Source organism: Pygocentrus nattereri, chromosome 2, assembly GCF_015220715.1.
Source record: "Pygocentrus nattereri isolate fPygNat1 chromosome 2, fPygNat1.pri, whole genome shotgun sequence".
In the NCBI taxonomy this organism is placed as follows: Eukaryota; Metazoa; Chordata; class Actinopteri; order Characiformes; family Serrasalmidae; genus Pygocentrus; species Pygocentrus nattereri.
In genome coordinates this window covers 35,805,758-35,833,023 of record NC_051212.1, presented here as the reverse complement: position 1 = coordinate 35,833,023, position 27,266 = coordinate 35,805,758, and the positions used below count along the sequence as shown (strand labels likewise).

The window sequence follows — 27,266 nt, the reverse complement described above, 5'->3', positions numbered from 1 at the left end:
TAATTAATTGTGTCCAGGACAAATTTTCTGTAGGTATTAATCATGAACAAGCTAGGGTGTTTAGTTGACAGTTTGGGGTGTACAAATGAAGGTAGAAGTGGGGCAATGAGTTGGGATGATGCTATACACCACCATTTTGTGGTTCCAGTAAGTGTACAAGAGCCTGGATTAGACGAGCTCTGCCAGAACTCACCACCAGGGGGCCCTGAAATACTTTTTTTTTTAATTGCCACAGTGATAATGTTGTCTTTTTGACAATGTGACTACTTAGATCTTGAACAATGTGGAGAATGTAAGAGGTCCTGAAGTTACTAGGGGTGGAAAATACTTTGTTAATTTGTACTTTGGAGGCTACTAGTGGCAAATCTAGTGTGTGTGTGTGTGTGTGTGTGTGTGTGTGTGTGTGTGTGTGTGTGTAATATATATATAAAATGCTTAATACAAAGAGTTTTTAGGGATAATGGCAAATAAATATTTAAATATTTCCATAATTATGCAATGCTTTAATGATTTGGTGTCGAACCATGTTCACCCCCCAATACCCTCCAAATGCTACTGTCTGAATTAGATCAAATGTGAATTTCAGAAATAAGCATGCCTCGTGTAATTTAATGTTACAAAACCTTTTTTCACATTTGATAATCATTGCAGGTGGTTGTGTAGCCACGGAGGTAAGTTATTTGGGCAAGGGAGTCTAATGCTCAGGTGACGGAGAAGATAGCAGGCAGTTTGAGCTTGTTTGTTCCAGCTCCCATGTTCCTCCTGGAATCAGGACTGTGAGGAACTGGCCTGCTGCCCCTCTGCAAAGGTAAACACAAACAGTAAGTCACTGCTTTCCTGCAGCTCTAACTCTTTCAGCCTACTGTTACCGGTTGCTTTGTCAACACAAATTATGTACTTTGCAAGTTATTTTGAACCAGAGGTGAAATATTAAGAATGTCTTGTTCATTTTTTCCATGCAGTTCAGTGACCTAAAAATACAAATTCTTTCAACTAGTTATTACTGTTTATGTAGCCCTGTGTATGTGTATCTCTCTCACCCTCAGTAGAGTCCTGTTGTGTGCATTGTAAAAGGACACAGCCCTGGGACTCTCTGCAAGCAGCTCTGTACGAAGACACTCAAACTGCTCCTGTTCATCAGTTTCCTGTACATTAATACAATACCTTTTAAGTTAGAACAGCCTCAGACTGTGTATTGTATTGCAGAAACCTCATCTCTAAAATGGTAACTTTTTTTTTTTTTTAAGTGAAAAGGAAGCACAACCTTTGCAAGAAACAATTTTAAAAGTCGTTCATTGTGGCATGTGCAAGTTTGGACAGCCTATCAAAGTCTCAAAACTTTATGCATTGTTTTAGGACTGGTTAGCCAAGTCTAATCTCTTAACAGTAAGTCACAGTAAGGAAGAAAAAAAAATTAGGGCAAGTAGAAGAATTAAGGTTTGGTGGTGGACTTTGTTAGAGGACAGAGTGAAACAATTGTGGAGAGATGGAGGAAGAGAGTTCTATAGTTCAGGGGCCAAAACAACAAATCTGCCCCCAAATGTGGAACATTTAAAGGCAGGGACCACCAAGGAGCCCACATCAGAGGACCAGCAGGAGGAGGAGGTAGTAGACCATTTATGGCTTTAAATATCAAGAGAAAGACCTTAGTAGATGTGTGAAGAAATGGGTAACCAGTGCAACTGATTGAGAACCAGGCTGATCTGAGCAGTTTTTATGGAAGAGATGCGTAATACTGAGGAGGGAGAGGTTTGTGGGCTTTTTGTACCTACATAAATCTGAGTGTCATCAGTGTAACAGTGAGATTTGAGACCATAATGGCAGAATAATATACACATAATGGCCAAGCACTGAATCCTGCGGAACATCTTTCAGAACAGTATGTACATCAGATCAGTTGAAAGATGAAATGGAAGAATAACAATTTATAGTATTGAAAGTGCTTTAAAAAAAAAGAATACTTAAGATACCAGAACCACTGTAAGGACACCATTGAGAACATGTAACATTGGTGTCTCGGTACTGGGCAGAGTGTAAAAGCCAGACTGAAACATATCAAAAGATTACCAGCTCTATACAGCTGCAGCTGAGAAACTAGCACTTTTTTAAAATGTTTTAGCAACAAAGGTAGCATTAGAAATAGGGCAGTAAGGGTGCAGGTGAACTTTCAGTAAAAACACCAAGAAAAACGGTAGCAGCTTTCAGAGGAGAAAGATGTCATTAGTTTCTAGGTTATGTTGATGAGATGATCCAGGTAGAATGTCAGTGAAACACTTCCTTCGGGGGAGGCAGGTGCGGGATCCTGCTGGTAAATGGTTTAGAATTAGATAAGTTTAGACAGGAGAGTCCGGCTGAGCGGGAGAAAACTCAGACAATAGTGAAGCAGAGCAGTTAAGAGTAGTATGAATATACTGCATGAAGTATGAAGCTTATAGATGGTAGAGATGAGTTTTAGACTTAATACTAGAATCAATAATGATGGGTGAATAATACTGAGCGTGGGCACCATTTAAAACAGGTCTGTACTCAATGCGTGTGGTCAGAATAATCTAATAAGTGGACAGAGAGACCAGTTCTTTTCTTATAAAGCTTTTTGACTTGCCATCTGGCAGTTTTCAATGCACAAACCTCAGCAGTTAACCAGTGTCAGGAACAACCAGAGGGAGCCATTTAGTCTTTAAAGGAGCAGCCCCATTTCAAGGAAAGTGGGGACATATCTTTTAATGTTCTGGCTGACCAAGTTGATTTGTATTTTATTAATTCTGAACTTGATGCCTGCAACATACTCAAAATAGGCATCAAAATGGAAACTGCTGATTGTGCATGACCTTCGAGGCCCTAAGACGGCACTGCATGAGAAACAGTCATGCTACTGTATTAAAGATAGCCAAATAGGAGTACATCAGAAAAAAATGTTACTAAACAGTCTGCTGCTGCATCAAGAAATGCAGCTTGAAACTGAAGAAGCAAGAAGAAAGCTATACATCCATTCTATGAAGAAACGCTCTCAAGTTCTCTCAGCCTGAGCTCATCTCAGATGATGTGGAAGAAATTGGTCAGATGAGCCCACATTTTAGCTTGATTTTAGGTAAAACGGACGTTGAGTTTGCCGATCCAAAGACAAAAGGGACCATCCAGACTTTCATCTGCAAAAGGTGCAAAAGCCAACATCTCTATCTTGGCTTGCCTGTCTGCGGTCCAGATGTCTCCCACTGAAAACCATATGGCGCATCAAGAGGAGAATCTGACGACTCCAGACAGTTGAAAAGAAGAATGGGCAAACATTCCACTTGCAAAGCTGTAACAAGTAGTAACCTCAGTTACCCATCCATCCATCCATTTTCCAAGCCGCTTCTCCGTCAGGGTCGCGGGGGGGTGCCGGAGCCTATCCCAGCAGTCTTCGGGCGGAAGGCAGGATTAAAAAATGTCCCAACTTTTCCAGAAATGGGGTTTGTAATAGATATAGAACTATTATAGACAGACAGGATTTCATAATAATAATAATAATAATAATAATACATTTTATTTAGTAATGGCGCCTTTCAAAGCACTCAAGGACACCTTACAACGGTTAAAAGAAGAATGGTAGAGTATAAAAGAGGATAAAAAACAAAAAACAAACAGATAAACAAATCAACATGCATTCAAATACTTTCAACCAGACGAGAAACAAGACAAACAGAGAAAAGTGAAGATGAGGAATCAGGAGTATGCAAGTGTGAATAGATGGGTTTTAAGCTGAGATTTGAAGGTAGTTAGACAATCAATATTGCGAATTTGGGTAGGAAGGGTGTTCCAGAGAGACGGGGCAGAGTGGCTGAAAGCTCTAGTTCCCACGGTGGACAAGCGGACTGGAGGGAGAGTGAGCTGGCCAGCTGACGAGGATCGGAGGGTGCGAGCAGGACTATATGTCTTAAGGAGATCAGAGATATAAGAGGGAGCAAGTCCATGTAGAGCTTTGAATGTAGTTAGTAAGATTTTATACTGGATCCGGTAGTTGACAGGGAGCCAGTGGAGCTCTTTAAGGACAGGGGTGATATGTTCGGTTACAGGCGACCTGGAGATGATCCTAGCTGCTGAATTTTGAACTAACTGGAGTCTGTGTAAGTGTTTCTGAGGTAAGCCGAAAAGAATAGAATTACAGTAGTCTAGTCTCGATGTTACTATCATCGACAGGTGAGACAATACACAGTGGAGAGACCAACAGCCTTGATGTGGCTTTGTGCGAGGCAGAGCAGTGGAGATGCTGCAGTAGCTTCAATTAGTTTATGATAAGAAAATTCGACTGCAGATCCAGTAACAGAGGCCATAGACTCAAGGGATGGCAATTCCTGCAAATCACAAAGGTCAGTAGACAGTGCTGTGTATTACACACCAGCCAATCCACCCCTTCTCCCATGAGGCCCGAGTTTAGCTTTGTAAATTTTCCATCAGGTATCATACCGTGATGAGATGAAGACCATTAGCAGGCTGTTGCCAAGTCTTTCTGAAAAACAAAACTGGTTAGATTGTTTCAAATTCTAAAGTTACTAAGCATGATTACCTCGTCAGTGAGAGACTGACAATTGAGGAGACATAGTTCAAAAGATTAACTGTTCTACTTTTCTCAGGCAAGCGCACAAAGTAATTCCTCAGATACTGGTAGATGAGAACTCGCATTCACCAACTCTGGTGAATAATGAATTCTACAGCAACGTGTACATGAATGGTGAATGTAACAACGACAGGATAACAAGTGTATAGTAACACACCATAGTCTGGTTTTGATCGCCAGATAGACTAACCATGTTACAGCGGCACAGATGAAGGAAAAAAGATACACCAGTTGAGACCACAGACAGGTCAATATTTGTTGCCACACCAACTAAAGAACCAATAGTGCAGCCAGTGCAGAGGCTAAACACCAAGCCATGTTAGCAAACCCTCTTAACTAGACACCAAACCCATGAGCAGAAAACTAGGGAAACACTACAAGGTAGCAGAGCAACCAGACCTACCAGATAAAAGAATGACTCACCCAGCAGAGTTACAGCCAAGAGGTGTAGGAATTCTGAAAGAGGGCTTGCAGCTAAATTGTTTTACTAGCACATCACCAAATGAAACACCCCAGTGTAATAAAAAAATGAATGAATAAAAGACAAAAATAAAGTAACATCTAGTGAGAAGCAGCAGCACAAATGTGCATGAATATAATCTAAACCGGAAGCAAATTAAAATGTTACCTTCTTCTGTAAGGTTACCTTTCGGGCTGCTCTAAGCAGCTGGCTGAAGATCTGGAAAGGAAGCTAACTAATCTACACAGGGACAGGCTATAAAGTGACAAAACACCTTCAGCTCACAATTTCAACTTTCCCAAATGTCATTTAGAAATGGCAGTTAAGGGAGTCTGAAGATCTGAAAGACCAAGAAAACTCAGAACTGCTTGTATGTTGATCAGAAAGGCAAAGCAAAACCCCCACATGACAGCAAAGGACCAGCAGGAAGCTTTAGCTGACACAGGATGGTGGTGCACTGTTCTACTGTGCAGCACTGCTTCCACAAATATGATATACATACAGTCATCAGGAGGAGAAATGATCTGCAACCTCATCCCAAAGGTCAACTGCTGAAATATGTAAATCTACATATGGACAAGCCAGAGGCATTTGAAAATAAATGCTTTTTTTGTGTTTATCAAATTTGTTATCAAACAAATACAAACTGTCCATTAACACTTGCAGAAAAAATGTCTGTTTGCTACAGAGGTTGTGTTTCTTCTTTTCACTCCAAAAATCAACAAACCGGTGGCTTGGCCAGCAATGCCAACTTTTCTGTGTACAACTGGGTCTGTTAACTGAAATAACTTCCAGATATCTCTAAAAAAGAAGGGTAACTTGTACATTCAATGGCCGTCCTTTTTAGCGTATGAGGTCTGCTGAGAATCATCTTATAGAGTGTTTTATCCATCTACCTCCTAATGCTGGAGAAATCACAGCAAAGCTTTATAGTGCAGTGCAATGTACTGCTTTGATTATATTTGATTATTCAGCATGTCTGACATCAGTTTGATTTTGCAGTAATATTTGTGAAATATGAAAAGAACTGAAGAGTTTCAGCCAACATTACCTTTCTATTATATTATTAGACAGTTGTGTTGCAGTGTTACTAACCAAAGTCAAAGCTTTGTCCAGAGGTACCAAGCCTGGTCTTATGGGTCCACCTTCCCTGAAGATGTCCTGTACCTCGTCTGGCAGCAGGAAAGACTCATTGTACCAGCTCTCAAACTCTGCCACACATACCAAACACTGTCAGTAAATGAGCAGGACAAAGCAATGCACAACCTATTCAGGGTGAAATACACTGCTCAAAAAAATAAAGGGAACACTTAAACAACACAATATAACTCCAAGTAAATCAAACTTCTGTGAAATCAAACTGTCCACTTAGGAAGCAACACTGACTGACAATCAATTTCACAGCTGTTGAGCAAATGGAATAGACAACAGGTGGAAATCATTGGCGATTAGCAAGACACACTCAATAAAGGAGTGGTTCTGCAGGTGGGGACCACAGACCACTTCTCAGTACCTTTCTGCTTTCTGGCTGATGTTTTGGTCACTTTTGAATGTTGGTGGTGTTTTCACACTCGTGGTAGCACGAGACGGACTCTACAACCCACACAAGTGGCTCAGTAGTGTGTCTGTCAGCGTAGTGTCCAGAGCCCTGCAAAATGACCTCCAGCAGGCCACAAATGTGCATGTGTCTGCACAAGCGGTTAGAAACCGACTCAGTGAGGATGGTATGAGAGCCCAACGTCCACAGATGGGGGTTGTGCTCACAGCCCAACACCGTGCAGGACGCTTGGCATTTGCCAGAGAACACCAGGATTGGCAAATGTGCCACTGGCGCCCTGTGCTCTTCACAGATGAAAGCTGGTTCACACTGAGCACATGTGACAGAGTCTGGAGACGCCGTGGAGAGCGATCTGCTGCCTGCAACATCCTTCAGCATGACCGGTTTGGCAGTGGGTCAGTAATGGTGTGGGGTGGCATTTCTTTGGAGGGCCCTCCATGTGCTCGCCAGAGGTAGCCTGACTGCCATTAGGTACCAAGATGAGATCCTCAGACCCCTTGTGAGACCATATGCTGGTGCGGTTGGCCCTGGGTTCCTCCTAATGCAGGGCAATGCTAGACCCCATGTGGCTGGAGTGTGTCAGCAGTTCCTGCAAGATGAAGGCATTGAAGCTATGGACTGGCCCGCCTGTTCCCCAGACTTGAATCCGATTGAGCACATCTGGGACATCATGTCTCTCTCCTTCCACCCTCACGTTGCACCACAGACTGTCCAGGAGTTGGCGGATGCTTTAGTCCAGGTCTGGGAGGAGATTCCTCAGGAGACCATCCGCCATCTCATCAGGAGCATGCCCAGGCGTTGTAGGGAGGTCATACAGGCACCACACAATACTGAGCCTCATTTTGCCTTGTTTTAAGGACATTACATCAAAGTTGGATCAGCCTGTCGTGTGTTTTTCCACTTAAATTTTGCGTGTGACTCCAAATCCAGGCCTCCATTGGTTAATAAATTTGATTTCCATTGATGATTTTTGTGTGATTTTGTTGTCAGCACATTCAACTTTGTACAGAACAAAGTATTCAGTGAGAATATTTGATTCATTCAGATCTAGGATGTGTTATTTGAGTGTTCCCTTTATTTTTTTGAGCAGTGTATAACATGGACATTTTATGTACTTAATCTAGACAGACCTAACAATACATCTGCAGTATGGAGCGACAAACAGCAGTAAAATGCTCATGGTAGGATCTGTAACAGCAGTTTTTGGTGAAGAACATGCAAATGGAGCAGCTTACCTTAACAACTCAGTTGCTGTGTGGTAACTTGCAGTCTGAGTTATACTATATTGCCAAAAGTATCCACTCGTCTATGATGTCGGCCCACCCTTTGCAGCTATAACAGCTTCAACTCTACTGCAAAGGCTTTCTACAAGGTTTAGGAGTGTGTTTATGGGAATTTTTGACCATTCTTCAGCGACACAATATTTGTAGAAACAGTCTGCATGCATAGGTGCTTGGTTTTATACACTTGTGGCCATCAAAGTAGAACACCTGAATTCAATGATTTGGATGGGTGAGAATACTTTTGGCAATGTGTAATGTTATTGAGAGAGTGGAAGAACTCTCAGCATAACAATAGTCTTTAGTCTTGATTTAGCTTTTAGCATAGCAGCCCGCTACTATAACTTTAATAACTTTAGTTATTTTTAACATTCGGGTTCAGGATGACTGCTACTACTGATTTTAGCTGTGCAATGTATTTTGTTTTGTTTAGTTTTTTTACTTTTCACCTTTCACTTTAAGATGCTAACTTACCAGTAAGCAGGCGTGTGCGGCATTGGTCCACCAGATGCTGACAGTAGCGCACTTCAGCTTTGGTGCTGAGCAGCTCTTCATAGGTCTGTCTGTATCTGTCCTTTATCTCTCTGAGGCTCATGATCAGAGATAATTCAGCCTCCTCCAGCACGGGCTCACCCTCCGCACTAAGAAACTGCCCTGAGGAGCAGACAGACAAACGCAAGGCTGTTCACTGAAGCTTTGAGCACACAGGGAGGGGAAAAATGTCATTCACAGATGAGCTGCTGTCTAAATTGTGATCATGTATGAACTGGGGTGATGTCCTGGCTCTATTTCCGGGATCACCAATCTCATCCACCTGTCACTGCAGGTTTTCATTCCAAATAATCAGGTTAGCTTCTTTTTGATTGGACAGCCACATCGGCCATTTGTGGATAAGACTGGGTCTTGTCTTTCCACTGTTCAGTGTTTATCAAAGGAGAATGTGTTTCCCTTTCAAATTTTGGTTACTCTCAAAATTTCTTCTTCAAACTCTTAGGCATGTTCATTAGGGGTTTGTACCTGTTGTTCTGTGAACCATCTGAACTTAGTAGAGTGTTTGAGGTAAGCAAGTTCCCTAATTATGCATACTGTAGATTCAGTACTACAAGATGAGCCATATTGTAAATAACCCCCTTCCTTGCAAGAATGGCCAAGCTGGCTTGTAATATAAACAGGTCCTACTACCTCCTGCCCAGACTGACCTCAAGAAGTCTGGAAGTACAAGTGGTATATCATTGAAACCTAGTTATTTAAATCTATTTGATCAGGTTAATAGGTTTGCTGGGCCAGAGTGTCTGAGTACTAATCGCTGACACTGACCTTGACTCTGTCTTTTTTCTTTATGCAGCTGGAGTTCAGAACTCATGTGGTCAATGTCCCATTTCATGGAGTTAATGGCTTGTGTGAGTTTGTGCAGTTGGTCCAGGCGCTCCAGCAGCACAGCTTTGTTCTCCTTCAGGATGCGGTTGATCTCGCTGCCCCGCTCCATCTTGAAGTCCTCAAATGCCTCAATCTTAGATGGAGGAGTGCTGCCAAAAGGAAAGAGGAGAATTAAAACTGGACAAAGATGTCTATATATGATGTATTTACCATGTACAGTGTTGTGCCAAAGTCAAAGACCATCCTTTTATTTCTTCAATTTCAAAACAATAACAACAGTCAATAATCAAAACAGCCAAAAAGTACAAGCGCAGATACTTTCACCAGTAGGTACAGTGGGGAAAATAATTATTTGATACACTGCCGATTTTGCAAGTTTTCCCACCTACAAAGAATGGAGAGGTCTGTAATTTTTATTGTAGGTACACTTCTACTGTGAGAAACAGAATCTAGGAGGAAAAAAAAAACAACAGAAAATCACATTGTATGATTTTTAAATAATTGCATGAAATAAGTATTTGATACAATAGAAAAACAGAACTTAATATTTGGTACAGAAACCTTTGTTTGCATTTACAGAGGTCAGACATTTCCTGTAGTTCTTAACCAGGTTTGCACACATTACAGCAGGAATTTTGGCCCAGTCCTCCATACAGATCTTCTCCAGATCTTTCAAGTTTCAGGCTGTCGCTGGGTTTCAGCTCCCTCCAAAGATTTTGGGTTCAGGTCTGGAGACTGGCTAGGCCACTCCAGGACCTTGAAATGCTTCATATGGAGCCGCCACTTAGTTGCCTTGGCTGTGTGTTTCAGGTCATTGTCATGCTGGAAGACCCAGCCACGACCCATCTTCAATGCTCTTACTGAGGGAAGGAGGTTGTTGGCCAAAATCTTGCGATACATGGCCCCATCCATCCTCCCTTCTATACGGTACAGTCATCCTGTCCCCTTTGCAGAAAAGCACCCCCAAAGTATGAGGTTTACACCCCCCATGCTTCATGGTTGGGATGGTGTTCTTAGGATTGTGCTCATCCTTCTTCCTCCAAACACGGCGAGTGGAATTGATACCAAAAAGTTCTATTTTGGTCTCATCTGACCACATGACCTTCTCCCATACCTCTTCTGGATCATCCAGATGGTCACTGGCAAACTTCAAACAGGCCTGGACATGTGCTGGTGTAAGCAGGGGAACCTTGCGTGCCCTGCAGGATTTCAATCCATGACAACGTAGTGTGTTACTAATGGTAATCTTTGAGACTGTGGTCCCAGCTGTCTTCAGATCATTGACCAGGTCCTCCTGTGTAGTTCTGGGCTGATTCCTGACCTTTCTCAGAATCAGCCTTACCCCACGAGGCGAGATCTTGCATGGAGCCCCAGACCGAGGAAGATTGACAGTCATCTTGTGTTTCTTCCATTTTTTAATAATTGCGCCAACAGTTGTTGTCTTCTCACCAAGCTGCTTGCCTATCGTCCTGTAGCCCATCCCAGCCTTGAGCAGGTCTATAATTTTGTCCCCTGGTGTCCCTTGGACAGCTTTTTGGTCTTGGCCATGGTGGAGAGGTTGGAGTGTGATTGAGTGTGTGGGCAGGTGTCTTTTATACAGGTAACGAGTTCAAACAGGTGCAATGAGTACAGAGTAGGAGGGCTTCTTAAAGAAAAACTAACAGGTCTTGAGAGCCAGAATTCTTGCTGGTTGGTAGGTGATCAAATACTTATTTCATGCAATATAATGCAAATTAATTATTTAAAAATCATACAATGTGATTTTCTGGATTATTTTTTTAGATTCTATTTCTCACAGTTGAAGTGTACCTATGGTAAAAATTACAGACCTCTCCATTCTTTGTAGGTGGGAAAACCTGCAAAATCGGCAGTGTATCAAATACTTATTTTCCCCCACTGTAAATGTAGAAAGAGTTCATACTCGCTTTTCTTCTTGGCTCCTTCTCTGGACATGTGTGGCGCCTCTGCGCCCTCAGGCTCAGCAATAGGCGTGAAGACCTCTGTCTCTCTCTGCTTTACAGCAGCACCCTCTGCTGGACCTGAGGTTCCTGCACCATCCTTTCTGTCAAGATGAAAAAGCAAATAGCTCAGGAGTCCAAAACATAAACCATAGGGGCACAATATCACACTCAATTTGATTCTTGATACTGCATTCACAATTTGGTGTCCTTATGATATTTTGGGCAAAAAATGATAACTGTACATGGAATTGCACAGCTTATTTATGAACACGTTGGTGTGAAGAGTTGATAGGTGACTGGTTGTTCACTTTAATGCTCAAACAAGGTACTTTCATTCAATGCCAATTAATAGACTGCTCATATACCACAAGTCACATTGTTTATCATAATATCATGAAGCACTGTTACACCCTTAAAACTTAGAAATGAAAGCCACAGCCAATATTTCTGTTATGACAAGTTTATTTACTCAACTGCTACTTTATCAACTCTTAACTTTCATCCACTGGCCACTTTTTGAATTCCACATATATATTACTACAATTACAGACCATAGAACATCTGTTGCCATGAACAGTTCATCAGCCCCTCTCTATCCTTCATCTATAAGATGAACTGCCCTCCAGAGAGCAGTGGCATTGTAGTATGATTACTGCTAGAATGAGCAGTTCACCACCCAAAAATATCCACCCAAGAGCGAATCTGTGGTCAGAAAATGACCACTGATGAGAGGACTAACAACAAATGAGCTACAGTCTTTAACTGTACACCAGCGATGTGGAGCTACAATGTAGGGATTTCTAATAAAGTGGTGAGTGTATAATGATCAAAATAATCTCATCTTTTCATACTGTACAGATGTTTTGTTTTAGGTGTCTCACCAGCAAGGTGGAGTAAGGGCTGTTAAAAACGTATCATTTCATTTTTATTAATGTTGCTGAGGAACAGCTTAAAATCATGCCAATGTGTTTAGATGAGAGGATAGAGGGAGGGATGAGTTAAAATCACCTGTTGTTCTCTTTGCCCTTCTTGCCTTTGCTTTTGCTGGGTGATGGAGGTCTAGTGTGTCTCTGCGAGGGTGCAGCCACTCCAAGCCCAAAACCACCCTCCACCTCCCCTACAGCTCCTGCAGGCTCCTGACCCTAAAAGCCCAGGGAGTGTAGCAGTTTGAGAGTGTGGACAATGATGAAGACAAAGACAAACTGAAGCTGCATGGTAAACACACATGTAGATGAAGACCCTAACCATACAACATGCCAAGCTCACTTTCGCAGCAGAAGAGGACAGGTTGCTCTGGGTGTTTTCCACCAGAGAGTATCCCTGACTGAGGTGTTCCTTAATCCACTTTTCCTGTTCCCTGTTCACAACAAACACATACACACGCTGTAGAAATATTACAACTACCATTAATTATTATTCATAAACAACAATAATAACCATTATTATTACGCTGTTAAATTTTAAGGACCCATTGGAAAGTCCACACTTTAGTTCATCCCTCTCCTATCATAGCTTGCATATTAGTTTTATAGTAGTTACAAAATAAGTTACAGTACTTACTACATAGCCTGGAGTCTAAGGAGTTAGGGTTGGGGTTAGTATTAGCTGTACATACTGTAGTTTCTAAAGACATTATTATGTAAACAGGTGGAAGAATGTTATTCTTACTTACTGCACAGCTTTTTTAAACTGGGCAAACACTTCCTGGATCTGTCTTATGCTCACAATCTGAAACAATTCAGAGCATCGTAATCTCAAAAAAACACAGCCATTGATAGTGTTCAGATATATCTATACATACAGTATATTTGGACAATAGCTATTATACTGACCGTGATCTCATCCAGTGTGCCAGCCAGGTATTTCTGAACTTGGCTGTTAATCTCTTCTACCTGCGACTCTGAAAGATTCTCATACATTGCACCCACACGATTAGCCTTTGTGGGGAAAAGCACATTTAATGTACAGTTAAGGCATGGTTTCTATTTCAATGCGTTCCTCTCTATTTGTCCAGAACAAATGTCTCTTTATTAAAAAATTGCACTAGGACTAAATTGGACCAAGATACAAGACTGGGAGATTACATTAGAATATTGCTTAGCAAAAGAATGAGGTGTCTCGAGGTGTTTCTACACATGAACACTAACCAATGTGTCATGAATGGAAAGCTCCTGCTTCAGAAGTTGGACTTCTTTTTGAAGTCTTCGGATCTGGAGCTGAACAAAGAGAGTCAAATAATCAAATAATTGTTTAACCTAATTTCAGACTACATTACAAACAATGTTTATTATGACATATATGATGGAATTTAAAATGGATTCCTACTTTGTTCCAAACGGTGTATGATCTACTTTTCTCTTAGATGTTCCAGTAATAATGCATTATGAACTAAGTGTGAACTACTAACTGAGCTTAAATCCAGGGTCAGTTTCTCGCTGCTGTTGTAATAAAACCTTGGATCTCCAAAATATTAACTTTTTAAAGGAGAGGGGAAAAAATCTTATGTATATTAATTTAATGAGAATTTATTCAGTCATTTTTTAACTATTTCTATATTTCTACTGTTGCATTATAAAATGTTACATGTTAAAAAAAAAAGTAAAAATTCAATTTTTAAGGTGGAAAATATTATAAAACAAAAAATCTGACATTAATAGATTTTGATATGACAGTGACTTCTTTATCTCTTTAATATGTAGTGTAAATCATGAGTCATACAGCAGGGTCGACGTGCTCATTGACGGATGGTTCAGTGTGCACACGTTTCATCCTGGCAGCAAAACGAAGTGTAGAGAGCTGCAAGATGGAGTGAAAAAACAGAGCTGGATAAAGAGAAGTAAATATTTTGAGTGCTGCTCTACCCCATGCATTCACCAGGCCTTTGCTAAGAGATGCCCCCTCACCGTTTCCTCGATCTGTGCTGCCTCACCATAAATGTTTGCCACCAGCACTGTGTTGCAGTTTCCACCTGCACTAGGTCAGCAAAATGAGTGTTAGCTCTGAAAGAATGCTTACACAACCATTCAAAAGTTACAAACCCAATTTTGTTGCAGATACATGTATAATAAGTTCTAATATGATAATAGCACTAGGCAACTTGACAGAATTAAAATGATTATTAGGAAGCTGTATATAACCAGGAAGTTTAAAAAAAAAAACTACAAACAGATCAAAAGCTGTATAGCTTTCAAAATTAAGTTCTAATGAAATTAATATCCAAAATGGGTGACATTTCGAAAATGGGCATCAAATCTCAAAAATTCTAGATTATAGCTTATTACAGCATTATTTGTCACCAAACAACTTCCTGTTGTTTCCAGAATACCTGAAACAGTGAATACAATTTCCTAAAATACCTTTTGATGACCTTTTGGTGAAGGTATTTTGGTGAATACCTTTTTTATAGTTTATAATATTTAAAACATACTCTGTATTCAGTTATTATTAAAAATGACATTATTAATATAACCAATAATTACAAACTTTTGAAAGTAGTGTTTGTGTGATTTTGGTGGGGTTTGGCATTGGGCCAGACTGACCAAGAGAGTCTTTAAGGGCATGGGTCAGTTTGCTCTGTCTGAAGGGTACATGCTCACGACGCCGGTCGGCCAGGGCTATAATGGCCTGCTCCAGGAAGGACAGAGATCTGTTAATGTACAAGGCTTCTCTCTGCACCTGACCCTCAGACTGAAAAGAGAGACATCAGGAGGTTAATCACACTGAAAACAGCTGAGACAAAGACAAAACAATCTTTAAAGCATTTTGTAATGCAGGCAAAAATGCATCCATGCGTCCTGTAATGAAGACGTAAAAATACATCAACGCATAATGTAATACACGAGTACTAATGCTTCAGTGTGTCGTATAATGCAATGGTACAAATACATCAATGCATCATGTAATGCAGGAGAACAAATGTATCAATTCATTGTGTAATGCATGTATAAAAATGCATCAATTCATCATGTACTGCAGGAGTTCCCTAGAAATGATGAGGTAGTCACAGGTTGCAGTGCCTTTAAATCACGCTCAAAATCCATTTTATGATTTGGACACCAAGAAAAATTGCTGATGTATGTAATTCTTTCAAGCACTCGTAAACTGCACCAAAATCCATCCATCCATCCATCCATTTTCTAAACCGCTTCTCCGTTAGGGCCGCGGGGGGGAGCTGGAGCCTATCCCAGCAGTCTTCGGGCGGAAGGCAGGATACACCCTGGACAGGTCGCCAGTCCATCACAGGGCAGACACACAGACACAGACAGTCACTCACACGCTCACACCTAGGCGCAATTTAGCACACCCAATTGGCCTGACTGCATGTCTTTGGACTGTGGGAGGAAACCGGAGAACCCGGAGGAAACCCACGCAGACACGGGGAAAACATGCAAACTCCACACAGAGAGGACCCCGGTCACCCGGCCGGGGAATCGAACCCAGGCCCTCCTTGCTGTGAGGCGACAGCACTACCCACCACGCCACCGTGCCGCCCACACTGCACCAAAATAAGCAAGTTAAATTAAATTTGAGATTTCAAAATGCATTTTTTTACTAAGGCATGTAATCAATTGAAAAACTTTCAAGCTCTTAACGACTATAGCGAGTCAGCATTTGGCTAAGCCTTTGCACTTAATTTTGCACAAGGATTTTTGATTTTTTTTTTTCCCTAGGGAATTTTTTTAATGTATTGTAAAACACTCTGCAGCCACTAGAAATCCAGTCACAAATGTACAGTGAAACATGATCTCACCCCAGTTTTGCTCAGCCTTTCTGATCCTGCGAGGTCCACCAGATTAAGTTTGGATGTAACATACGATGCATTTGACAGCGTCCGAGAACGAGACTGTGCCACAACACACACACACACACAGACCTGTAGTCATTTGTACAACAGCAACACACTGATCTATTTATACAGAATGCTTGGAAGGCTACCTATATCATCCAGCTTTGATCCTCTCACTTGCTCTAAGCATTTAAACTGCATAATAAACACAGTGCAGAGGAGGAGTGAGTGTCTGCATATGTCTCACCTCAATGTGGATGGTGAAGATGCAGTGTGACCTGGAGGAGTTCTTATTGAGGGCATGTTCGCCAATTATTCTGTTCATCTCGCCCTGTTCAAACATGAACACCAATATTAGACACATTTGATCTGCGACTGTTCAGTAAACTATGACGTATCATCTCTCTTAAAACAAAACCTTGTACGTTTACATGAGAAGGAAAAAACATTTTCACGTTTTAATGCAATGGAAAATGAATGTAATAAGATTCTTTTAAAATGATGTGATAAGAAATCATTTTGGATCATTACTTTTACTTCATTCATCATGAAATTCTGATGCAGTGTAAAGCAGCTGGCATTTTCAAATTACATATAAAAAAAATTAAAGTCTTGTTCTGACAGCTCCAGTATGCACTATGCACACCACACCTCACAGGGATCATTTTGGATTTATACATGTCCTACAGCATCGTTTCCCAGTCCAGTTAAAGGGCACTCTATAGATGATCCAGATTTTTATTCTATCATAAGACAGCAGCACCGCATATTCACTGATTGTAAACAATTGGTTTGGGTGTGTCGGGAGCAGGGACAGAGCAGAAAGATGGCCTATTTGAGGGTCCCTAAGATTTGGATTGAAAGACTTTCTTACAACCCTCTGTACTTTGACTGAGAGTGACACAGTTTTTTCTACTTTTTAGGTTTTTCTGAAGCCAAGTGTGTGTAAATCATGACTCTATATTGTAGCAATAGAGATGGGATTGAAAGCTAATCTACACATAGAACAGCAGAGCAAGCAGTGAACAGGTGGGAGGACAAACTATATTCTTCTTTACAATATAGTTTCTTAATGAATGGGAATAGTCCACATTATCACATTCATTTCTGAACACCTCATATAAACTACTACAGCTTATTACTTGTCTCAGTGGGGCCAAGACATTAACACTTTCTAGTAAATAGTAAATACATTTGTGACGGTACCTGAAGATAATGCAGTAAAATCATCTTTGGTTATATTGGTTATTACATCATTGCCTCACCTCAAAAAGCAGATTGAGAGCCTCCTCTTCATTGTGAACCAAATGTAGAGACAGTCCCTTCACTGAAACCCCACCCCCTGGCTCCTCCACGACAACCAAAGCCCCACCCTGTGCTGCCCGGACGCCTTTTATTGAAGCAAGCAGGTCCACCAAGGTCTCGTTGTAAATCTCCAGAAAGGAGAGGTGCACAGAAAAGGTGTGATCTACACGCTGCTCCACCTCACGAAATACCTGACCAGAAACAGAGATTTCACAGAGAGGGATGATGAAACTGCACTCCAATTATCATGTTCTCCCTTCTCTAACAAACCACAATTAGGTCATGAAATGCAAGGAAAAGGGTCAGAAGTCAGGCTGTGAAACTGGTTTAGTTTATGATGCAGCACTCAAATACCTCCTGTATGGCACGAGGGATGATGCCTCTTTGTCTGTAACTCTCGGTGGCACCAGTCATTGTGTATGTCTTTCCTGCCCCCGTCTGCCCAAAGCACATAATTGTACCTGATAAGACATGACAGAATTAATAACGGATATTATATTGACTTAAGTGTCACGTACAATGTGCTTTTTAAAATATTTTAATTTGGTGGTAGGTAAATGTTTTAAAAAATCTAATGTTTAAGTCCTGTGCAACTTAGAAGGAAGCTGTGAAAAATGTTTCCAGAATGATGAACGGAGCTGTAGATGATTCTAAAAACACTGAGATGACACAAACTTTATATTATATTATATTATTCATATAATAAATCCAGAATGCCACATATTTGAAAAGCGGTGATCAAATCTCATTCAGGCAACAAAATGACTACAAATGGATAATTATAGTTTATCATTCATCAATGAAAACCTTTTTGGTGTTCCCAAAAAACGATTGAAAGTTTGAACATAACGTCCCCCTTCTGGAGTCTAGCTAATAGAAATTTTCTCTACAATGTGTAAGTTATTTCTGAAAGAACAACAACATGTATTAATGGCAAGAGATTCCAAACCTTTGAACACTAGAGTAGATTACCTGACAAGAAAATATTGTGAATAAATAACTAGTGTATAACTTAGTATTTAGTAATATCTTCTGTCCCTAAATACAGACCGATGAAAAAAACAAAATCTAAAAACAGCTTTTGTTATAATATTTAATTCTGCATTGTATAAGCTATTAATAAATATAAAAAAAACAAAAAACGAAGAAGTCGAAAGACATTTTGAAGAGTAGTGCATGTCTTTCTTGTCGATACTTCTACATAAAGTCTTACATGACTATTACTGACCGTTGTAGCCCTCCAAAGCTCTGAGCACCACACTGTGGGCAACACTTTGATAGACCTCTTCCTGAGACACGTTGTGCAGCACGCCACTCAGACGAAATGACCAAGAGCTCATCTGATTATTCACCACCCCTTTCTTGGTATCCCGCCTGTAGCGCACATTCACCGTCTGAGAGACGCGGAGATGGAGAAATAAAAATAAACTTTTGGATAAAAAGGTTAGACATAATGGATGACTTTGCATAACCTTCTGTTCGGTCACTGAACTCATGGAAATAAATGTAATGTGGTGTGATGATGATGATTAAGTGATAAAGTGACAGTCCTTTTCCTTATGTGTGTTTGTTTACCTGTTTATCCGGCACGTATTCAATGAGCTCTTGGGCAAAGCAGGCTGTAGGTTTGGTGCGGACATACACCTTCACCTCACTGCCGTGTGCACTCATCACACCTGTCATAAACAGATCGATGAAACCAAATAAAACGGCAGTTAAAAATAAAACATGCCAGACAGACACACCGAGATGAGTGATGCGCTGAACTGTCGACTATTTTGTGTTGGTCGTTATTATGGCATAACCACTTCAATGGAGAAATCTACAGACTTTTCAAAAATTCAACATAATTAAAATGTTGAGATGTAAACAGAGTCAGAGCGGTTTGGTGTGAAATGCTTCCTTACATAGTCCGAATTATCCAAAGTGGTAATGTTAGAAACCAGACGTCGACCTCTAAAAGCTCCCTCATGGAAAGTTATTTAATGAAAAGGTTAGATATACACTGCAGGCTGTCTGACCCATTCTTTATGATAGTTTTCTAATATGTAAAATGTATTTTCATCCATTCATTTTAATCTATTAATGGCAGAGGGGAACATGCAGGGCACTGTAAAGCAAAACCCCAGGGAAAACCACTTTTTCAGATTTATGACTTCTGTCTCTAGCATTAGCTAATGCTACATAACCTATACAAGCTCAGAAGACGTGTAGGTCTACTGGTGGTTTTGGATAGTAAATGAAATGTGTTTGACATCTGGACACTTGGTTCTTATCAACACCACTGTAAATAAATCTGAGTATGTAAATTTCCCAACAGTGAATCACTTCACGTCAAATTACACGTCAAATGACTCGGAGTCCCATCTCAAGGACTTATTTATTCAGTATAACCTTAGCTAGTTAGGTTAGTTAAGCTAACCTAGTTTAGCCAGCGTTAACTAGACTTTTTAGCGCCGTTTGTTTTAGAAATACAGAATGGTCTAATAAAATCAGCCAATTCACTCACTAAGATCAATTTGTGTTTTCCTATACTTTTGGCAATAACTGCACTGATGTTAACTAGCTAGATAGCTGTTAGGTAACTAGTTAACCTACGCTAACTTTTTAGTTAGTTGTTCTGTTTTAAGTTCAGGATTAAGTTTTACGCCTGTTTTTTAACTACGGTCTCGTATAGCTCAAGTTTTCGAAAACCAGCAGCTGTACACAAAGGCTGTCAAAGAAACTTACCTTTATGACTTCCAGCTGCAATGTCATTGAAATAACCTGTAAAAGTATATTTTAATCTATAATTCATTCGCAAACATGAATAATTTGGATCGTTTAGCTATGCAGGAGAACGTAGAGGGCAGCTGTAGTGTTGACGCTGTTGCCAGAGCAACAAGACGCTCAGAGGCTGCGTCTCAAACCGCCACCTTGTTCCCTACGTAGTAAAGTAACTGGAAATTCCGCCATTTTCTAGCACTGGGTAGTTCATCCCTTCATCATGTCTTACAACGCGTCCTTAAAGTAAAAAGGGCAGACGTCCTCTCCGGTGGTGGTACAGATGGGAAGATACGTTGGCTGGATGCGTGAAGACCTACCAAACACATAACGTTGTCACAACGCCTACTTTCTTACAACGTTGTGAAAATGTGGTGCCCTTTACGTTGTCTGAAAAAACGTTGTCACAACGTTCGCACAACCTCATTTTTCGGTAATGTTGTCAGATGGTGTTAAAACTACCTTTTGGCATCTTAGCAAAATTCCATGGAGTCCCATTCGCAGCGTGAGCCCAGCTAGGACAGGATCAAACTGACACGGGGTCCGGGGGGATTTCTTCTTTCACAGGCGCTCGTGTGATTTTATTTCCGTCCGTTTTTCTCCCCCGTCTAATGAGAAAATTACAGACTGATTTATCCACTGTTTCTCAGTGAACCCCGCGCGGCTCTGCTCTAAACTGTGAAAGTATACGTGATTTTGTTTGTCTGTGGTTCAAACACACCGCAAATAAGGACAGTTAAAGTTGCTGAAATACAGGCATTTTAATGCTGTGACAGGTCATTTCCGGCATCGTCAGAAATCAGCCAGGTCCGTTTGAATCTGGTTTCAGGTGTTCCATACTACGGACATAGCCCCGCCTAGTGCTAATTAACATATATTTGCACGTTGGTCAGTTTGAAAACGAAAATGAAAAGTGGAAAATGAAAAGTGAGTCTCCAGCAGGTGGCGCTGATGTTTGTTTTCATTTTCCTTTTCATTCTGACACTTAAAGCGTGTCCACGCCGAAAACTGAATCACAGACCGTCACTTTACTGTTGATTTATTCATTTTGCATTTTCATTTTAATTTTGTCAGATTTGCAGTAAACATTACATTTTGACACGTATTTTGCATTTCACAAAGAAAAGCCAAAGTCGTCTTGTATTTTCTTTTCTCTATTAGCTTTTTCATTTTAGATTTGGCCATGAAATACCAGAATAACAACTAAAATGAAATGACTAATAGCTTTTTTCAATTTTTTTTTGTCACAAACGGCTCGTGCTCATGTGAAAAATGCAATTGCAAATGAAGGCATTTCATTTCATTTTCAATTTTGGCAGGATATTTGCTCAGATATTTGGAAAAATAAATGGCAAAAAGAGGTTTGCATTTACATTTTATTGTTTTCATTTTCATTTCTTTTTTGGCAGGATTTGCCTCCCATACCTTACTGCATTATGGAGTTATAAGCGATGGCCTTCTGATTCATAACTTCACCTCGGTTTTGAACCAAGAAAGGCAAACAAATACTGAGCTAGTCTAGTTTAAACTCCTGCCTTTTAACTTAAAAACAAGTAAGAGAAGATAGTAAACTGGTGCCAAACGTGGTAAATTATGTCGAAAGTTTTATTTTAGTACATTTAGTAGAATGTACTAGAGTAGAATGTAAAATGAACTTACCAGCATTCTCACTTCCCCGCTTCCTTTGTGGTGAAACTAAACTGTTCTGTTTCGTATAAGATGCTACCCAATGCTGCAAGGTGATGACGGGAAGCAACGCCATTAAAGGCCTTAAGGTTTTGACATGTCTGTGCAAAAGAATGAAAATAAAATCTATTTTTACTGCGATAACTGAGGTGTCTGATACAATGGCTACAAGGGATGCAATTAAGTTAAGGCCAGCATTTCTCACTGTCCATCTGCTTGGATATGTCCTCACCCTCCTTAAGTAGCTTGTCTTCGCTGTCTTGTTTTTGCAGTTCCTGTTGCTGCTGTCTATGATTCACTAAACAGTGAGTCGTTCTAACACAGTTGAAGTTGCTTCTCATCCTCCAGCTTCTTGTTCGAATGCTGCTGCGCTGTTTAAGGTGGAACAGAAAACGGATGAGAAGCAGGAGGATGAGAAGCAACTTCAGCTGTGTGTTAGAATGACTTTACAGCAAAGGAGGATTGTTATTTTACCTAAAATCTAGTTCTGCTGTGGAGCCGCAACAGCAACACTGGAGAGGTTATTCAGGCCTGACTCTCACCCCAAACAGAGCCAGAGTCACTGATGAGAAGGCTAAAGTTTGAGGCTAAAGTGTTGCTGAAGTTTACACACCAATGAGACATAATATTCTGACCACCGCCTTGTTCCTATGGTCATTGTCCATTTTATCAGTTCCACTATATAGCTCCATATAGGTGAACTTTGTAGTTCAGTTACAAACTGAAGTCCATCTGTTTCTCTTCTCTGAATACTTTGTTAACCTACTTTTACCTTGTTTTTCAGTGGTCAGGACCCCCATGGACCCTCACAGAACAGGTACTATTTGGGTAAAAGGTGACTAACAAAGTATCAGAGAAACAGATGGACTACAGTCTGTAATTGTAGAACTACAAAGTGCATCCATAGAGTAAGTGAAGCTGATGAAATGGACAGTGAATGATTTCATGATTTCAACAGTTGACAACGCTTTGCAGAAAATTCTCTGGCTTGTATTCGTTTATTTGTGTTGATTTTTGTTAGGAAAAACCTGCAATGATTGATTTACCTTTAGTCTTACCTTTAGTTTTTTCTTGGATATCACACATTTGATTGTGTAAGTTTGATTGTTGGTTACACTTTAATTCACTTTTTGGTGATCTTTTTGTATATATGTAGCTTTTCAATTGTATGTATGTCTTTCTGGCACAGGATGAAATGCAACTTGTTCACACTCAGTTGGGCTTGTTTGATGTGTCAGGTCGCACTCTTAAAGTAGCTAAAAAGTAGTGCACTACATTTCAAAAAGTAGATAAAAAGTACCCACTTCTCTTTCTGAAAAAGTAGCTAAATTGTATCTAGCTACAAATTTTTGGGAAAGTAGCTACAAAGTAGCTAACTACTAATTTTTCAGTAGCTACGCCAACCATGCATAGGACAACATTAACAAATATACAAGACCTGACAAAGACAGGAAGAAACACAAGAGTGTTGGTGGGGATAGGGAGTTCAGCAGGTGGGACAGTGGGGCTAGGGAGTTCAGCAGGTGGGACAGTGGGGCTAGGGAGTTCAGCAGGTGGGACAGTGGGGATAGGGAGTTCAGCAGGTGGGACAGTGGGGATAAGGGAGTTCAGCAGGTGGGACAGTGGGGATAAGGGAGTTCAGCAGGTGGGACAGTGGGGATAAGGGAGTTCAGCAGGTGGGACAGTGGGGATAGGGAGTTCAGCAGGTGGGACAGTGGGGATAGGGAGTTCAGCAGGTGGGACAGTGGGGACAGTGAGTGCAGTGGCAACATACTGAGGCACAGGCAGGGCAGCAGCGATATACTTGCTCAGAAGGAACTGCAGCAGCTACAGTGGTGAGCACCATGCCCACTGTGTAACTTACAAACATTAGCTGCTGTGAGCTCGGCACTGTCTCCCTGGCAACAGAGAAGAGGGGCCTTTTATCCATTGTCTGCTTCAGCGGTGAGCTCACGCATGGAAGTTGGTGCGGCAAGCACTTGTGATGTCATCAGTATAGTGAACCGGGAGTCCCTGCAGGACTTCATCATCAAATTCACTGGGTGGCACCATCTGTGAGCACAGGACTACACATACTAAGTTACACCAAATTGCTCTTCTTGGTCAAAGGTTTGTTCTACCACATTAATTTTGCTGATACAGCCTTCTACCACAGATATGAGACAGGAGGCATCTATATGTAAATGTGAGCAAAGTACTTTAAAAACATGAAACCCAAAATGCTAAACCAAGACAAAGTACCAGAGTGAATGAACTAAGGCAAAACAGCAAGAAAACAAAAATATAAAGCACTACAAATAACTGAGGAAAAGGAACCAAGGAACCTAACAAAGACATCAAGATATGACAGACAGCATTATTGAGAAGACAGGGTGGACTAAAGACTAAGCCAGTGAAATTGTAACAGCAGAAAAGGTTGTGCATGTTTATTTATCTCTGGGGTTGGGAACTGTCCCTGCGATGGACTGGCGACCTGTCCAGAGTGTATCCTGCCTTCTGCCCAATGACAGCTGGGATAGGCTCCAGCACCCCCCCGCAACCCTAAGGCGAAAATCAGCTTAGAAGGTGAGGCTGCATCTTCATCATGGTTGGAGTGGTGTGATGGTGTATGACTGTGTTTAGGTGTTTTTGCATATCTTATTATGACAAATAGAAACATTACTAAGAAACATATTAAGTGTCTGACTGGTATTGTGCTGTTACTGACCACACACAAATGCAAGCATCATGGCCAAAAAATACACAATGTCAGATAAGCAGTGGTCAAAGCATCCTGTACGGGTTTTTTTCAGAGACAGGTAAACTATTCAAAATATAAATTTAGTTGTCATCGGTGTGAATGTTCACTTCCTACTGTTTGTTGAAAGTGTGTCTAGATATAAACAGTTATGTTTATTAACAAACCTCATGCCTCTTTATGTACAGATAGTTATGTTTTGGCCATACACCGGGCATGCAAAGCCCAAGAAACATCACATGTCGATGAATCTGATGGGGATGCATCAAGAAAGATCATTCTTTCACATCAATTCAGATGTATTCAGATAAATGACAAGTAGAAAAGTTATCTCTTAGTTACTGTCAAAGATGATATAAACATACATAGTTATATGTTTGTCTTGCAGATGAAGATGTCCCTCCCTTGCAACCCAGAAAGAGCAAAACTCCTCTGTGTAAGTGTGTAACAGCTTATTAGGTATCCCTGGCTTTTACCCACATTCACTGGTCATTTAGGTACACATTGTTGCCCATCTGTTCCTACACAGTTTATTAGCCCCCCTCTACCCAATTCATCAGTTGAAAAGGTACACCATATGACCACTTCTGTTCAGATATTATTTGGGTGGTGGACCTTTCTCAACACAGCATATTATGTGGCATGGTAGCGTGTTTTGATGGTATTGTGTTTTAACATGGTTAATATTTGGTCAAATATTTGGTCAAAAGTGGTTCCTTTCCATTAACAGATATGGCAGAGGGTGGCTGACAAATTAGAAATAGAACAGTTTTGGCTATAATCAGTAAATGTGAACCTACTTACTCATATGGCAGGTGTATAGATGATAGATAAAATGGCCAATGAGTCTTATTAAAAGTGTAATACCTAAAATACCTAATAAACTGGCAACATAGTGTATGTTTGAAATGTTCAGAGATTATAATCAGAAGTTCAAATATGTATTTTCTATTTTGTAGTTGATGAGCTGGACCAAGAAGGTAAATATAGGGTAGTTTTCTGGAATGTTTACATGTTTTTTATATGATTATGTCAAATAATGATAATGTCAAAATGTTCACAGCTGTCATTAAGGGAAAAAATGTTTGAAAGGTAGCCAAGAAAAACTTCCTTACATTTACAAGTGTAAATGTTTATTTTTTCCTCTCCTCAGCTGAAGAGACTGATAAAGAAACTACAGTTTCATTTTTAGGAATGCAAAGAAACATATCTGATTGTGTATGTCTTGGACATGATTTCTGTCTTTTATGAAGTAGAATTTCTGAAGTTCTGAGCGTAAATTTGCATACTCTGACATTATTGAGTTATTTTGAGGGAAGAATACATTTACACTGTTATATAAGCTGCACACAGACTGCTTTTCATTGTGTCAAAGTGTCATTTTGTCAGTGTTATCCCATGAAAAGATATACTTAAATATCTGCAGAAATGTGAGGGGTGTACTCACTTTTGTGATGCACTGTACATCTTAAATTAACAACATTTTTTTATGGGATCTCTTTTTGTTTGAACACGTTTTTCATGTACGTGATCAGGTGTGTTGTATAGGGGAAACCCACATGACAAAACCTGGCCCATTGGTGCTGTAAATGAAACATTTTAAATTTAATTAAAAGAGGGGAAAGTTAGTTAAAGTTATATGTTAATCCTCAGGTTTTTAATGTTAAGTTTTATTTTGTTTATTTGCTGGCAGATGCTCCATCCACTTCCACTGCCCCTCAGTTACAAGGCACAAACAATGCATGCAGAAGTTAAAGCGATATAATTCAACAAAAAATCTCATTTCCATAGTAGTTTTCCACCAAATAGGCTAGTCAGTCAAGTGAACATTTAGTGTCTGAAATTAGTTTCTTTGGATCTACACTGGACTTATTATTATTGAGACTATACAGTTAAAAATATAAGCACAACCTCAAATTTTAATACACTTTTTACTTATTTCATAGCAGATGTTCCAATTTCCAGTGGCCAGCAAGGTGATTTCTGAGACTATTACTTCTTTGTGTTTGTATTCTAATTGCCACTATAATCACTCAAACAATGCAAACAATCTTCACTGTTATTATTGGTCAAAACGGTCACTGCTTTTTACTGTTGCAGGCATTAAATTCAAAGTTAGTAAATATTTGCGAAAAACAATGAAGTTTATCCATTTTAACATTAAATATCTTGTCTTTGTAGTGCATTCAATTGAATATTGCTTGAAAAGGATTTGCAAATCATTGTATTCTGTTTTTATGTATGTTTTACACAATGTCCCAACTTCATTGGAATTGGGGTTGTACATACCTCATGACAAGCCTTATATTCCCTGTTCTTCATCACTCTCATCCTCACGCAAGGGGCATCTGCTTGAGCTGTTGGAGCAACAGCTGGAGACACAGTAGCAAGTCCAGCCACACCAGAGACTGCAGCTTTCTGAGTCACTTCCGAGTAGATTTTCTGTTTGTCATCTAGCTTTTTTTATGCCAGCTTCTAGAACCTCCAGTAGCTCTTGGAAGACCTCGCAATGATCACATATGGCAGCCTGATCATTCTCTAAATCAGTCAGGACAAGGAGTTCCTACAAAGCAGAATCATAAATTTAATATAATTGTCAACTCTTTCCTAACATTATAACAAACAGAACAGTCCCTCCTGCTTACCTGTTCACCACTCCTTTCACTGAGGAGCTTCTTGGCCTTTTCACTCACACCACTGATGGCTGACTGACAACAAGCCCATGCTGTTGAGGAGGGAGGGGCTCTGTAAGCTCCTTG

General features: G+C 40.3%; 1 protein-coding gene across 6 annotated transcripts; it reads right to left on the bottom strand.

The window, feature by feature from the left end:
• Nucleotides 1-263: 263 nt before the first annotated feature.
• On the bottom strand, nucleotides 264-27,238 carry kif9 (kinesin family member 9). 6 transcript variants are annotated; one of them, XM_037531438.1, is made up of 24 exons: nucleotides 27,153-27,238; nucleotides 26,797-27,070; nucleotides 23,635-23,836; nucleotides 21,744-21,871; nucleotides 18,897-18,997; nucleotides 18,550-18,715; nucleotides 17,676-17,782; nucleotides 17,282-17,512; nucleotides 16,264-16,347; nucleotides 15,981-16,073; nucleotides 14,770-14,917; nucleotides 14,134-14,198; nucleotides 13,949-14,026; nucleotides 13,378-13,446; nucleotides 13,063-13,167; nucleotides 12,903-12,958; nucleotides 12,497-12,587; nucleotides 12,239-12,372; nucleotides 11,191-11,331; nucleotides 9,210-9,418; nucleotides 8,367-8,546; nucleotides 6,150-6,265; nucleotides 1,041-1,145; nucleotides 264-800 (listed from the first exon to the last, which is right to left on the bottom strand). In XM_037531438.1, exons 4-24 carry the CDS (start codon nucleotides 21,844-21,846, stop codon nucleotides 702-704), a joined length of 2,481 nt encoding a protein of 826 aa, XP_037387335.1. In that variant the 5' UTR covers nucleotides 21,847-21,871; nucleotides 23,635-23,836; nucleotides 26,797-27,070; nucleotides 27,153-27,238; the 3' UTR covers nucleotides 264-701. The 6 variants fall into 6 exon arrangements, with proteins under 6 accessions (XP_037387335.1, XP_037387331.1, XP_037387345.1 ...); XM_037531434.1 differs by having other exon boundaries at nucleotides 23,635-23,822; XM_037531448.1 differs by lacking the exon at nucleotides 21,744-21,871 and having other exon boundaries at nucleotides 23,635-23,822; nucleotides 27,153-27,237.
• Between the last annotated feature and the right edge of the window lie 28 nt (nucleotides 27,239-27,266).

Excerpts from the sequence above, each read along its gene's own strand:
- kif9 (XM_037531438.1), bottom strand. The coding sequence starts at position 21,846 with ATGGCGTTGCTTCCCGTCATCACCTTGCAGCATTGGGTAGCATCTTAT. Across the intron at positions 16,074-16,263 it reads TCTTCACCATCCACATTGAG|TCTCGTTCTCGGACGCTGTC; the intron begins GTGAGACATATG and ends GTTGTGGCACAG. Across the intron at positions 6,266-8,366 it reads CCGCACACGCCTGCTTACTG|AGTTTGAGAGCTGGTACAAT; the intron begins GTAAGTTAGCAT and ends TATGTGTGGCAG.